Below are 15,491 nucleotides of genomic sequence, written 5' to 3' on the forward strand. Positions count from 1 at the left end.
ATCGCTTTATTAGTTACCAAGTTATGGCCCGGACACGGAATTGCTAACGGACGGACAGACAGACGATGGAGGCCATAACATAATACAACCTTCGGGCGTATAAAAAGGGGCATAATTTTGTAAAAATGCTTGACAGAGTTATCTTCTCCTGTGTACAGGTTGGGGCATGAAGGTGAACAAGCGTGCTAAGTTTCAAAGCCAGATGTCAATGGATTTTGAAAATATTTGAGGTGGAACGCAAACTTTTTAAAGTAAATTCTAAGTCGAAGAAGGGGCATAATTTTGTTAAAATGCTTGATAAAGTTACCTCCTCCGGTGTACAGGTTGGGGGCATGATGTTGAACAAGTTTGCAAAGTTTCAAAACCATATATCAATGGACTTTGATAATATTTGAGGTGGTATGCAAACTTTAACATAAATTTTAAGTTGAAAAAGGGGCATTATTTTGTTAAAATGCTTGATAAAGTTACCTCCTCCTGTGTACAGGTGGGGGGCATGATGGTGAACAAGTGTGCAAAGTTTCAAAGCCATATGTCAATGGACTTTGAAAACATTTGAGGTGGTACACAAACTCTTACAAAAACTTTAACATAAGTGGTTACGTCGACGCCGACGCTCGGGTGACTAGGATAGCTCTCCTTATTCTTCGAATAGTCGAGCTAAAAACATGAATGTGTCCCTTAAAAAATTGTTCAGAGGATTTTTTTTATCTTTTTAAGGAGTTAGTACAGCTTGTCTGATAATAGCCACAATAATGCACGTTTAGGGAACTCTTTTTAACATTTGGATATTCATTTTGTTCCCTAAACGCCACAAGTCGACTATTCCATATCAATGTAAAATATATTCTTCAACTGCTACTCCACAATACTAAACACCTCTGACACTGTTAAATAAAAACATAAAAGTTACACTTCAATTATTTTAGCCAATACCATTTACTTATTACACATAGATTTTTAATGAAACACAATTAGTTTAATTAAGATCGACTTCTGTCAATAAAGCATCGCCATTTTGAAACCATCTAGCAGGTGCCCGTTATCTTTCCGCTCAATACACTTTGCGCTGGGATCTGTCATTCTTGGCTAGGAAAACAACAAGTGGGATATGGATGCGTAGAGTCGCCAAATAAAAAATCGTCAAAGACTCTGAAGCAGCTATTTATATGGACTAATGTGATAGTAGACTAAAATAATAGACGTGTTATAAGGATTTGCCATATCAAAAATCTTAAAAATATCTATCAACGTACAATTATTTGGACTAATCTGATTTTTTTACTCATACAGTGACAGTCACATAGATACATGTAGTCTAAAATAATAGACGTGTTATACGTGATTATTCCAATCCTTAACGTCTAAGCGGGTTTGTGCAAAAACTGGGTGGGTTTGAAAAATATTGAAATTGCATTAAGTGATCAGAAGTATTTTATGTTTGAAATGGATAAAGGTTATTTTCACATTTTTCCATGTAAGTACAAAGCTATTTTGCATAAAACAAGCATTAAACACATGATCTACCTTTCCATTAAAATGAAACTTGACTGACACAGACAACAATTATGCCAAGCGGAACAACTCTACCCAATCGTAATAACTCGGCCACCTCCGACAAGCTTCGTGATAGACATCGTAAATACAATCGTAACAACTCGGCCATGACTGGAGAGCTCCGATTGTTGTAAAACTGTAAACTGCAGCCTTGTGTTATGTTCTGACAGAATGAAATGACGAAAAAACCCATCAAACTCATAAGTATTCGTTGAATATTTATTTTTTGTGTATGGAACTTATATAAAATAACATTATCTAGTAATATTTCTTGTTTTTATGATATTTTATGGACGCAATATGCTTTAACCTGGAATCCCGATCGGAACAACTACCCACTTTTGGTACAAAACAATTTGTACGTGAAGGATTTGCCATATCAAAAATCGTAAAAAAAATCCGTCAACATACAATTATTTGGACTACATGTAAGATACATGTTGTTGTTTTTGGTTGAAACCCAAAACTTTAAAGTCTGCCAGACACACATACCAGGTACTTGAATTTGAAAGAGTCCAGGAGCCTAAATCTTGAGCAGTTCATCCAGTGTGTTGGCTAATCGTTATTTTAGACCAAAGAAAACCAAGATTTTTTGCAAGTAAAATGTTTAATTAAACACAGCCACTGATCAAAATCTGTTAAGTCAATGGTTCTTTGGTTTCAATTATATGGTCTTATAATTTTGAGTTTTTGCGTTTCATCCTGAATCCCAACTATCATAGCTATAAACAAGGGACCAATAACTAATCCTACTCCTAGTATAAACTGATAAGTAGTGAACTATAACCTCAGGGCATTATCCGAATTAATCATCCGGAAAACTGTTGTACTCACTCAATGTAAATTCAGTATAACTCAGACAAAAGGATAAAGAATAAACCAAATATGAATTATATTTACCTATATTATATTACCTTTATGCTTAATAATCTTTCAGATTGTATAAAATCGAGGTTTTGTTGTTGCTGTTGTTGTTTTTGTCAACAGACAACACCCAACCGTCCCCAAAAATTATGCCGAACTGTACATGAGTAGCAGGCAACACTTCTCTAGGTCAAATTAGGATTTTTTCATACGTCTTTGGAATTTTGTGGTTATCTTTGTGTCATATTTTCATTATTCTGCTAAAACTTAGTGTAAACTGAACTTACGCCAGTGTTAAAATTGAAATCAACTTGTTGTCATATGTGACGTTTGTTTTAAATAATGTTTGGTGTTATGGAAGATACAATACAGCTAATTCTTCCATTTACTCATCAGGCTACATACATGTATGTAAACCAAGATCGCAGCAAGACAACTGTGTGCCTAGCAGTATAACGGTATAACTAAACTCTAGAGGTGGGAGTATCATAAAAACATTAAATTTCAAAACAACGCTTATGCAGGTTAGTTGAGTTACGTCTGTCCCAAATATCACTAAACTCTAAAGTACTTAAGTCTACAGTACACTCAATCTGAACTCATTTCACCACATTATATACAGCATACCAATATTCAAGACTTTATACACTTTCACTTTTTTAAAAAGTGCATTTCCTCCTTTTTAATGTCAATATAATGTTATTCAATAAGTTAAGGAAAATGATATACGAGCCAAAATTGTACAATTTATCATTTTGGCTTAAACTCAAGTAGATTTCTTGATTTAATTAAATTTAACTTAACTTGATAAATATTGAGCAGTTTTAGATGATTATCAAAATAATACACAAAAAGCGTAAAACATTTATGATTTTGAAAAATGGGTTGAGGTTGTGATTAAGAAATTACTTAAAACTCGCTCATGATTTGTAAAATGATGCACTTTTTTATGACGAAATACAGTTTGGTAAATCAGTAGGAGTGTTTAAACTAATATTAAGCGTTCGCTCCCTTCTAGGAACAGTTTTTTATACTTTAAATGAATTTTGTTCTGCAGTTTTCGTAAAAAAGTGTGTTTAAATACGTTCGTGAAATTGGGATCTCCATGGTCAGTATTACTAACACTGGGAAGGACAGGTCAGCTACCATCGTCGGCAACGTAGCTAGGTACTTTCCTCCGTTACACCTCATACATACCGTGGAACAATTGCATTAAAAAATCTCGTTTTAATGAATATACAGGAGAGACAACTCTTCTTCCAATGAATTCATTACCCTCAAATATTGTTCAATAACTGTACAGTGTGATCGAATAGCCTCGATGGCCGTGTGGTCGTGATTAATGCCAAATATTATTGTACTGAGAAGGTGGACCCGGTTCAACTCAGCTGGGCAATCGCCAGAAAAATTTTCAACAGTGAAGCGTCTGGTACTTAGCGAAACCAATGCGACTGCCTCATTAATTAATCATGATTACGAGATTTTCCCAGTCAAATTGCCCGCGGTACACAACGAAGCATAGCGTTGGGTGTGTCGGGGGTATCCGACGATGAGGAGCTACGGACATGAGCCCGTCAGCCAAACGTTAAGGCAAATTATATATTTCTTTCTTTTTCACCACGATAACATCATCATCATCATCATCATCGTTGTCGTCGGCGTTGTCGTCATCATCATCATCATCATCGTTGTCGTCGTCGTCGTCATCACCATCATCATCATCATCATCATCATCATCATCATCATCATCATCATCATAATCATCATCATCATCATCTCATAATCATCATCGTCATGATATGCCAACATCATTTTGAAGAATTGAATATAAACACAAACTAGCACAACTAGTATTTTAATAGTTGACAGTCCAAATTCAATCAAAATAAGTTAGTTTCAGCCAAAATATATCCACCCTTGTGTGTGTCTGGGGCAGGTCCAGGATTTAATGTTAGAGGGGGGGGGGGCGGGGGCGCAACTTCTGGCGTACATTTTGGCCAAGTTTCATGAGGATTGTTATCAAAATATGACATATTAAGCATGCTCACAAGTTCCACTTAGACCGTACAAGGCTAAGTACTTTACTTATTTTTTATCTGTCATAACTTATACTTAACCCCCATATAGTTTTCATTAAACACAGACTGTGCATGCTGCTAGTTGTAATAATGATAGGGAAACTGCAATCGTAACAACTCGGCAAGCTCCGGCAGGCTTCGAGAATTCTGTTGGATAATGGCAGAGGTGTTCCGATTGAGGAAAATTGTTGCCGACCCTCGACGGACGACGGCCATGCAACGACCGACCACAACAGTTATAGTCAGAAGAAACTGAGAAACACATGTACATGTAGGCGGAAGTAATTACAGAAATCGATTTTATTGGTTTGTAGTAAAACAAGAAATAGTAGTAAAACAAGAAATTAAATTGTTCAACCATATTTTGAACTCTCTATGCATGTGAGCGTTCAAGAAATAGTAAATAATTGGAAAGGTCACAAAACAGCCCGCAGCGAATATCTGAACAACAGTCAATAACACCTCGTTGCCATGGCGACGCGTAGACCACTCTACGACAGCGTTGACAACAATCAGTGGCGTCCAGCAACAGAGGAGGGAAGCTGCCATATAGAGATGTTGCTTCGTGATCGATATTTCCTTTTGCCAATGAACCTGATTTGGTCGCCGTAGTATGCGGTGCAGTGTTATTGATTGTAAAACCAACGACAGTAAACACGGGATGGCGATTTGCGCAAAAAACGCCACCATGTTGTACACTTTGTGCCAGTTCCGTTGTTGGTTGTTGTCCAAATATGAACCTTGTGACGTGTATAAAGTACTCGATTCTGATTGGTTGTTGGATTTCAAATCCATCGTATGACCCATATGTCTTTTTATTGTAATATCGTCTGTCATAGTAAAAGAAAGATTAGAAGCATTTGTACCATCTGTATAACTGTAGGTTGAATTTGGCACGCTCGTTTCGCTCGCATTTTTCACCGAATATGTCAACGTTAACGAAAATATATTTACATTGTCTCCATAAAATATAAAAGGAACTGCGGCTAAAATTGAGAAAATCCATATAAACAATATATGTTTCACTTTTCCTCTGTATGTAAAGTTTGCGTGCCGAAACTTCTCTGACAGGGCTAAACAACGACGTATGGCAGTCGCTAGCATGCTTTGTGACGTCACGCTGACGCAGAAACAAGTTATGACGTCACAAGCTAAGGCAGTGTTTGAATTATACGTCACAGTAGTTGATATAAGAAGAGGCAGCACCGATACTGAAACAATTATGTGTGAGATTGAAATACTAGCCGTGAAAATGTATTTAATTCTCATAAATTTCCTCGAAAATATTAGGTAAACCAGTACAGTATTTGCTAGCAGTACGCATACTAGAATCACAAAATAGAAACACACAGAAATCCACTTTGGAACGTCCATTTTAAATCCTGTTAACGATGAAAGTGTTTATTTACTATATGAATGTACGTCACGCTTTGAAGTGTTCATAAGCACTGTCATCCGGATTTTGACTTCCGAATACACTCGAAATATACAGCTAACGTCCCCACGCTTGACTTTCCCCCATTTCAAGAGCTTTTATTTATTTTGATGAGGAATGGTGGCACTTTGGGTGACGTCCTCGGTACCCATGCAGATAATTCATAACTTATTACTCCATTAAATAAATGTGAACAGTATCAATTCTGTAGATCAATGGACTTATACAAAACAGTGCGTGATTCGACGAAGTTGTAGTAGTAGCAGTAGTAGTTGTTGTAGTGTAGTAGTAGTATTTCCAGCAGCAGCAGCAGCAGCAGCAGCAGTAGCAGTAGCAGTAGTAGCAGTAGTAGTAGTAGTAGTAGTAGTAGTAGTAAGAGTAGCAGTGGCGGCGGCAGCAGCAGCAGTAGCAGTAGCAGTAACAGTAGTAGTAGCAGTAGCAGCAGCAGCAGCAGCAGCAGCAGCAGCAGCAGCAGCAGCAGTAGCAGCAGCAGTAGCAGTAGCAGTAGCAGTAGCAGTAGCAGCAGCAGCAGCAGCAGCAGCAGCAGCAGCAGCAGTAGCAGTAGCAGTAGCAGTAGTAGTAGTAGTAAGAGTACAAGTGGCGGCGGCAGCAGCAGCAGCAGTAGTAGTAGTAGTTTATTAGTGCAATGTCAATAATTCATAGTTCAACAGCACATGTAACACCAATATCTGAGATGAGTGGGCGGATACTTAGCTTGCTTGCCGCATTTGTTTTCTTATCGTTGACTTTAATCAAAGAGTTAGATTTGTTCAAGCCAAAGCAAGCTCTGCTATGATCCATCGGTATTTTGTTCGATATTAAAACACTCGTTCAACGCCAACGCATTGAATAAGCTCCTTCTCTTGTTAGCAAAATATTTTGTTTCAAACATGTCAGCATTTTCGGTCAATCTCTTAAAAAATCCAATATTTACGCCCTAGAAATCTTTGGAGAAGCTGGCACAGCTATTGGACTTCCATTATTCATACATTGTTACAATCTGACGCTTCTATAAAAATATCCATTACCTGACATCGATAAATGTCAATAGCCTTCGATTGTACCTTCATTTATAGTTAGAATCGACGCTCACATGGACACTATGCATGCATTTAATCAATAGCCTTCCACAGTGAAAAAGTGGGTGGGGAAGGCCCAACAATTAAAATGTTATCTCTTATTTATTTTTATATTAATGATGTTTTATCCGATTTTGGATCAAAAAGCATTTGCATTTTATTGGAAAAGTCTGTCGGCGAACATATATGTTGATGTCAAAATGCTTCGGACTACCAAATCAACAATGTCTTGTGGTTTCTTGGCGATATCTTTCTTAATAAAACATATATTCAAGAAAGTAATGCAAACTAGTGGATTGAATAATTTTTTTTCCTTACTCATTTGTTAATACTGAAACTCGGTATACATATTATAAAATACAGTCGAAACTCGCTATGTCGAACTCTGTTATCTAGATTTTCTGGTTATGTCGAACTTGATTGTAATTCGTTCTTATCGAATGTTCGTTATATCGAAGAATTTCCCGAGGACCCAAAGACTTCGACATAGCGAGTTTTGACAGTATGTGCAATTTTACACGAAAAGTGGTCAGCATTAGCGCATTCCTTGCACTTGTTTTGACCCATGTGACAACCCCTTTGAAGTCACGTGCTTCCTTATCCTGATAACGTCTGTATTTGGAAATAAATATTTTTTCTGCGCATGTTTGGCCTTCCATAACTCAACAGAGCAAACACAGACCTTGTTGTTTTTATCTATTTCACAGTCTCCTTATAAGCATCAATTCCTGACCCCACCACCAACCAACCCGCGTCCAATCGCGCACGATTTCCCACCACTTTCTTTTGTCCGTTGCTAAGCAAACCGTCGGCTTCCAGCATTTTTGCATGTTAGAGATTATTTCTGACGTCATAAAGAGTTCATCGACTTTAATGCTCGCCATCCGCGCCTGGGTCGTTTTTACTCTCTTCCACCAAATCCGTATCATGTTGCTTTCCAATCCATGCAGCCTCACCCCGCTGCTTAGCAACCTGAGCATCTTCATTCTGTTGCTTACCAACCCAACTGACGTCACCCCGTTGCTTAGCAACGCGCGCAGCTTTTTCTTGGTCCAAGCGCCCAAGATGATACATCTGTGTGACTAGAAGCGCTATCATGATGACCAGACGGGATATTGAGAACGGAGCGGCTAAATAGGCTAACGTTGGCCATAGACTGACAACATGACCGAAAAGAGACACTGAAAAAAGAATTGAATAATTGAAATATCATTATAATCTATAAATATTATTAATATTCACACACTATCTATAAATTGCAACACCTCGGCCATTATCCAACATATATGACCTTTGGAATAATATTGGTTTTTGAAAAAAGTCCATCATGAAAACGTGTCGCATGAGTTTAAGCAACTTTACCTTGCACATTGAACACATAGCGAAGAGTATCAAGCTATTTTTCTTTTAATTTGAACACGTAACGACAACCACATTTCCAGGTACAATTGCACTTAAAACATCCTTTTTGATGATAAAAACAAACATAGAGGCACCGCTTGATTGTGGAAAGTGCCTTGTATGAGGGCTGCAATTCGACCATGGTATAAAGCAAATGGACATCACTCTGCTCCTTCACAGAGAATAAACAAGGCAGTTTAGTAGAACCGAGGTTCCCATGCTCCCTCGACGTTTAAAGTTATTAATGTTAGTTTTTGAACGGTATTTGAGTAATGACCGTTGTGCGAAATTGTTGGCCGACGCAGCGACGACGACACCAATGTGACGCCATATTTTATCGTCAACAGAAAACCACAGGAGAACTTCTACGTTTGCACGTATAGCGAGTCGATATAAAATATGCTTTCCTAGCTTCCATATCCGGCTTCGGTTTTCAAAATGTTTTCATACGTGAGTGTACGCACTTCATACTCACCCGTGGGTCCAGCCGAGTAAAACGCCATGTAGATGGATATTAGGAACAAGTGGTTACCGTAAACCCAGAAATCACCGGCCACCTGAAAGGTGTAAGCCATATCCATGACATATACAGTGTTTCTTTTTGACTGAAAAATGGGGCCGAAATACGGCCCAATTGACAATCCTAAAAAGTACAGTCGAACCCCGTTGGCTCGAAGTCCCAGGGACCGTCAAAACTACCTCGACCCTTGGGAGTTCGAGCAAAGAGGTACTGTTTACCTTCAGTATTAAGAAATCTGTCCTTTCATCCAGTTCGAGCCAACGAGGAAATCGAGCCAAGCGAGTTCGAGCCAACGAGGAAATCGAGCCAAGCGAGTTCGAGCCAACGGGGTTCGACTGTATACATTTTCAACTCTTACCAAGTCAACTAGTACAGCTATGTTTAAATAAACTCCTCATCTAATAAGAAATCGTCAAATTCTGTTTTCTAAAGTGTCTATGCTTTTTTTCCTTGTTTGAAACATACTATCGTAAATCCACAATTTTAGGCATTATGTTGTTATTTTCACACTTTAAGGGCCCTGGCTTGGTATTCAATATGGAACTTAAGTCAACTTATTGACATCATAATACATCATTGACTCCATTCACTGTATAGTTGCGATATTTATATCGAGCAATCCGATTAGCTACATCGTTCTTAAATCTAATTTAGACTTGTACAGTCCAAATTCCTCGTATGCTCGAGCTTGATTTAAAGGACCGATTTCTTTAAACTGAAGGTAAACTATCCCGCTTGGCTCGAGTTTTCCGACGCTCGAAGTATTTTCGCAGGTCCTTGGGAGTTCGAGCCAACGGGGTTCGACTGTATTGAATACCACCTCTGGCCCCAATCACAAGAAAGTGAAAAACACCACTGATAATTTTTATATTAAATACAAATATTAGAATTGATCGAATTGACGTCCAATGTGTGTAGCCGTAACAACGCCTTAAGTTAGGCTGAAAACTGCACTCGCACAAATTGGACATTTTGACAATTATTTTTTTGTCCTGGAATGAACCATTTTATGCGAAAATGCATGTAGACCAGTCTTATATGACTGCAGAAAAAATCATCAGATCACAGATTTTGATATTTAAGTTTAAAATTGATGTTTTATGAAGAAAAAAAATAAACCGCGAGTAAGGCTTTCAGCCATAAAACATTTAATTTCGAATCGAAATACATTATGAAAATCTGCGATCTGATATTTTGCCAGTCGTCTTTTACCACTGGTTTGCAGATATGTACGCAAAAAGTTGCTCTTTCCAAGACATTTAAAAAAAAAACACGTAAAAACAGTAAATCTGTGAAAGTGCAGTTTAAGCCGTGTTTTGGCTTGTGAAATGCAGCTGAATAACACGATAAGCTTTAACCAGTTGCAAAGCGAATTGAGCTAAATCACAGGTTTAAAAAAAATCGAGAATATGGGCTGAATAATCCAAAATTGCGATAAGAGGTCAAGATGGACCAAAAAAGCTTGTTTGGAATAATCGTACTTATTTTTATCTGCACACTTAACCACTTTCAAGTTATACTCAAATAATATTGGGTCACTACGCATTCAAAATTGACAATTACATCGGGTACCTTTAATCGGAACACCTCGGCCTTTTTCCTCCGAAAACTACATCGGATGTATGGCGATGCATCAGTGAAAGTAGTTCGTAAAATTAATAATCATAATATTAATTAATTGAAGTGTTTTAACGTGTACTTTGTATGACAAAGTTTAAAATGATTCCCTGTAAAGTGTATCATTGCATAAATAATTAAGATTCCTTAGAGTCAAGTCCTTAGACTTAACTGCTGAATTGGAATTACTACGCGATCTACTTGCAGTGTAGTTTAATGTAAATAATTCTGACATTGTTAACCGTCCATACATTAGAGGTTGATTTCGATTTAAAATGGCCGAGGTGTTCCGATGAAGGGTACGTTCGTTAAGTCAGAAGCATCAGCTGAAAATATCCTTAAAAAAGGCAACGGAATTTATACTCACTCTGTTATTAAAATAAATATTAAATAGTTTGTTGTCATGGGTTCTGAAATCACCGTTTCTGTATCGTCCCGAACTGAAAATGTTTGAACGTATATACAATTATGACAACACATTCGGAACACTTCGGCCATTTTCCATCGAAAACAACCTAGGATGTATGCCGGTTCATCAATAGAAGTAGTCCGTAATTTTTTAAATAATAATATTAATCAATTGTAGTGTTTTAACGTATAATATTTGTATTACTAAATAAAACAAAAAACTGCCATTGATTGCGCAATTGCTTTACTAATTAAGATTAGATACTTAAGAGAAAAGCCATTTATATTAACTGCTAAATTGAAACTACTTCGTGATCTACTTATTATATCTTACACAGAAGTTTATTTTAATAACCCGGCTCCAATTTCTCGAAACTTCTTAAGTCCCTTATAACAGGATCAAGCTAATCTCGATTTTTTTGTAAATTGTTGTTCTATAAAATGTGTTCTATTTACTTCTTAAAGAATTTTCAGAAATTATGTAGGAAAAATCTGTATGATTATCAGAAAAAAACATTTTTCATTTATCAAAATCCATTTTCAGTATGTATTTTGGCTAATTGAAATAAGCGACTTAAGCCTGTTAAGCTTAAGAAGTTTCGAGAAATTGGGGCCCGTATGCTCATGGTAAGAGCTCCATTAACCCGGTCACTCACAAGTAATAAAGACTCCACTGCCCGGCGAAGTCAATAATGGAAAGCGCCTGAAAGGCCGGAAGCCAGGCGGGGTAAAGCGTCGCAAGAACCATGCAGAGGGCGGTCACAGACGCCTCGTCTATCAGGATGTCGAGCAGCATCCCAAACTCCGACGCTGAATAAATGAATGTTTAAAGATTATTCGTTTAAGTTATTGACTTAATCATACAGTCAAACCCCGTTGGCTCGAACTCCCAGGGACCAGCGAAAATAACTGGAGCCTCGTATAATTCGATCTAAGCGGGAATATTTACCATCAGTATAAACGAATCGGTCCTTTACATCATTTACACCCAGTTCGAGTAAACGAGTAATTCGAGCAAAGCGGTCGGATTAAAACAGACAATGAACGCGTGTCAGTTAATGGGCCAGTTTTAATCAAGCGCGCAAAAGCTATCATTATTCAAAGTTGGACTCTCACAGAATCACTGTTTTGATATATTTTTTAGTTTTTGCCTTAGAATCAGCTACGGCCTAAAAAAATTGTTTGGTTAGGGTTACATCCTTAAAAAAATAGGTAGGGTAGGTAGGCTTTTTATTTTTTATTTTTTTTTTATTAGGTTTTATATAAGAATATAATTTTCATCATTGGAGAATGGTGTTAAAGCATTTAAGGTTTAAACTTAATATTAAAAAGCAATTAAAAAAAAACGAAATATTTTTTTTTTTTTAGTTTTTCATTTTTTTTTTTCAAACTGACTATAAAAACGGTAGGGTCGGCGCCTATTCCGTAGGTAGGGTCGGGTAACCCGGACCAAATGTATTTTTAGGCCTAATATCGACAGCAATGCCTTCAAATCATTCACATATGGTACCTCACAATAAAACTGAGATTAGAAAAGACATTTCTTTCTTTTTTCAGGACTGTTAGTAACGCTTTTAGATATAAAACAACCATTTTCGAACGTAATTATGACGAACTGCGATCAGATTTTTCGTCAGCAGTCTTGTATCACTGGTTTCAAGACATTTACGCTAAAATTGGCTTATTCCAAGACAATAAAAAATTGTTAAAACGGTCAATCTGTGAGAGTGCAGCTTAACGCCAGAGTTATATGCTTTGATTTGCATCTGCATGCATAGTATCACTTAAAGCATATGTAACAACTTTGGACAATTTCTTGGACAGTTTTTGAGTTTTGATTTTAAATAAAAGGGGTGGTTTTTGCATGACGGCGAAGCCGAAGAAATCAATGAAATTACGATACCTCGAAAGTTTCTTCAAAAAAATTGAAGCTAATCAAGTCATCATTGAAAAACAATAACATCTTACTTTGATTCAGCCAGCGCGCGAAATTCCCGTCCAGTTCATCCAGCGCTACACTGATGACGTAACTTCCGGCAGCGACCACGTGGTCTCCTGCAAACGCCTGGTGACAAAATATCCCGAGAAACAGTAGACGGAAGTAGTCTGAAATTGAAAGAAGAATATAAAAAAAGCTCACTATAAGAATAGCAGTCGAGTTATACAGGATGGATCATTCTTTGTTTCATAAGGCTTTAAAAATACATTAGGTTCGGTTTTCCCTACCCTACCTACGAAATAGGTGCGGATCCGACCGTTTATATAGTCAGTTGGTAAAACCAAAAAATATTTTTTTTTAAAAGTGTGTTTTTATATGTAGTTTAAACCCCTTAAAGTTTTATACTACAGATTACAGTCGAACCCCGTTCGCTCGAAATCCCAGGGACCGGCGAAAATAACTCGAGCCACGGATAATTCGAGCCAAGCGGGAATGTTTACCTATAAAGAAATCGGTCATTTTCATCTTGTTCGAGCCAACGAGGAATTCGAACCAAGCCAGTTCGAACCAACGGGTTTCGGCCGGACTTTAACACCATTTTCCAATGATGACTATAACGTTCTTATATAAAGTCTATTCAAAAAATAGGCCTTTCTACCCTTCCTGTTTTTGGAAAGGATGTAACCCTAACCAAACATTTGTTCAGGCCTAAACTAGCTGGCCCCAATTTCTCGAAACTTCTTAAGCTTAACAGGCTTAAGTCGCTTATTTCAATTAGCCAAAATACATACTGAAAATGTTTTTTGGTAAATAAAAAATGTTTTATTCTGATAATCATACAGATTATTCCTACATAATTTCTGAAAATTCTTGAAGAAGTAAATATAACACATTTTATAGAATAACAAAAATAGTGAGATTAGCTTAATCCTGTTATAAGGGACTTAAGAAGTTTCGAGAAATTGGGGCCAGATCTATACACTAGCGGAGTGGGCGCTCTCCCGAGTATCCGAGCAACTATTTATTTCAATATGGTTTAGGAAAATACATAAACTTGCAATGTTTAAGACAGTTGCCAAAATTTTCCTGAGGGAGGCTCCCTTCACCCCCTTACAAAATACTTATAGAGCCGCATATAACGCCAAATCCTGATATGTACTTCAGAACATAGTTATATAAATTAAAACAAATCTCACCTATTATATTTGGAACATACAAAAACACGCTGAGATTCTTCCTGAGTGGTTTCCGGGCTGAAATAATAAAACAGGAAGTACAAAAAAATAAAGAAAAGAAACACAAATGCTTTCGAGTGTATGTTCACTTACTCAAATAGAGTTTCCTTTAAAAAAGAATATATTTCTATTGACCCATTTCTCATCAATTCGTCATATTTTAAAGTGGAAGGTGCATGTACCAAACTCACACTGTGGCGGACGGACGGTTGTACAAAGTGAGACGTCATCGTCAGTGGCTAATGCCATTAGACAATTGGATTCCTCGTCCTGAGCGGAAGTAGTGTGAGGTGCCATTCCCGGTCTGAAAGACAAAACGGCTTATAAACTTTTGGATTTTTAAAAAAAACAAACACAAAAAACTCTCCATCTACCAGACGCTTGGATTATCAAGCTTTTCTTAAACTGTATGGCGAGGTTGAACCAATTCATGTTGTTATAAATCTGTTTTACTATACCCTGGTATATGTTCACAAGCATTGAAGTAATTAATATAAAATGCACTACAGAACAGTAAAATGTCGCCAAGAAGATAACTCTTTATATTTGAAAGGATATTCTATAGCAGTTTGGTATTAAGCTAATCGAATGAACCATTCTATGGTAAAGGTAATTGGTATATATTTACCAAAATCAAGATAACGCGACGCATATCACATAACCGTGATTATAATCATGCACTAAATAACGGCTGTAAAGACTTTTTAACTGCTGATTTACCCCAAAAAAACTGAACGGCAAATTGAATAATCCATCCCATTGGGAAAAATACAATTGCGTTACTTTGCATATGCCGGTGAAAGCCCATAGATAGAAAAGCTATAAGAAACTTGTCCCTGCCTTACCGAAAGTGAAAAGTGTTGACTGCTCCCTTAAACTCGGCAACAAAACACGTGTATCATATTCCCACCACACGAATACAAATATCTTTTTCTCCTTATCTCATTCCCTGTCTAATTCCTGAACTTCATACCAATATAGCAGTGTTCGTTAAAGTAAGTTTATGTTTAACTTAAAAACGTCAATTCAACAGTGTACTGTACAAAACTGAACAGTTCGATATTCGTTGAATACATACACAAACGCCACGCAGCGGTTACTTCCCTTTTCGGAAATCACTGTAGGCTCGATAATCGTAACATGCCCTAGCGTAAATACATGTACATATACACAACACACTCACCCCAGCTGTTTGAGAGGTTATCAGTAGTGATTTGAGTTGTTAATTGATGATTAATTACTTGCTTTTTGCTATTGTTTCCAGTTTTAAATAGTTTTATTGATGATTGATTACTTGTTTTATGCTATTGTTTCCAGTTTTAAATAGTTTTATTGATGATTGATTACTTGCTTTGTTT

General features: G+C 37.0%; 1 protein-coding gene across 1 annotated transcript; it reads right to left on the reverse strand.

The window, feature by feature from the left end:
• Positions 1-6,602: 6,602 nt before the first annotated feature.
• On the reverse strand, positions 6,603-15,193 carry LOC128224527 (CDP-diacylglycerol--inositol 3-phosphatidyltransferase-like). The gene is made up of 8 exons (XM_052934404.1): positions 14,979-15,193; positions 14,325-14,437; positions 14,095-14,151; positions 12,928-13,065; positions 11,616-11,769; positions 10,919-10,991; positions 8,890-8,971; positions 6,603-8,194 (listed from the first exon to the last, which is right to left on the reverse strand). The coding sequence occupies exons 2-8, from the start codon at positions 14,428-14,430 to the stop codon at positions 7,884-7,886; spliced, it is 921 nt and encodes a 306-aa protein (XP_052790364.1). The 5' UTR covers positions 14,431-14,437; positions 14,979-15,193; the 3' UTR covers positions 6,603-7,883.
• Positions 15,194-15,491: the final 298 nt, after the last annotated feature.

The sequence above is a fragment of the Mya arenaria genome, chromosome 17 (assembly GCF_026914265.1).
Source record: "Mya arenaria isolate MELC-2E11 chromosome 17, ASM2691426v1".
Lineage (NCBI taxonomy): Eukaryota > Metazoa > Mollusca > Bivalvia > Myida > Myidae > Mya > Mya arenaria.

Excerpts from the sequence above, each read along its gene's own strand:
- LOC128224527 (XM_052934404.1), bottom strand. The coding sequence starts at position 14,430 with ATGGCACCTCACACTACTTCCGCTCAGGACGAGGAATCCAATTGTCTA. Across the intron at positions 11,770-12,927 it reads CGCGCGCTGGCTGAATCAAA|CGTCGGAGTTTGGGATGCTG; the intron begins GTAAGATGTTAT and ends TCATTTATTCAG. Across the intron at positions 8,972-10,918 it reads ATATTTATTTTAATAACAGA|GTGGCCGGTGATTTCTGGGT; the intron begins GTGAGTATAAAT and ends TACACCTTTCAG.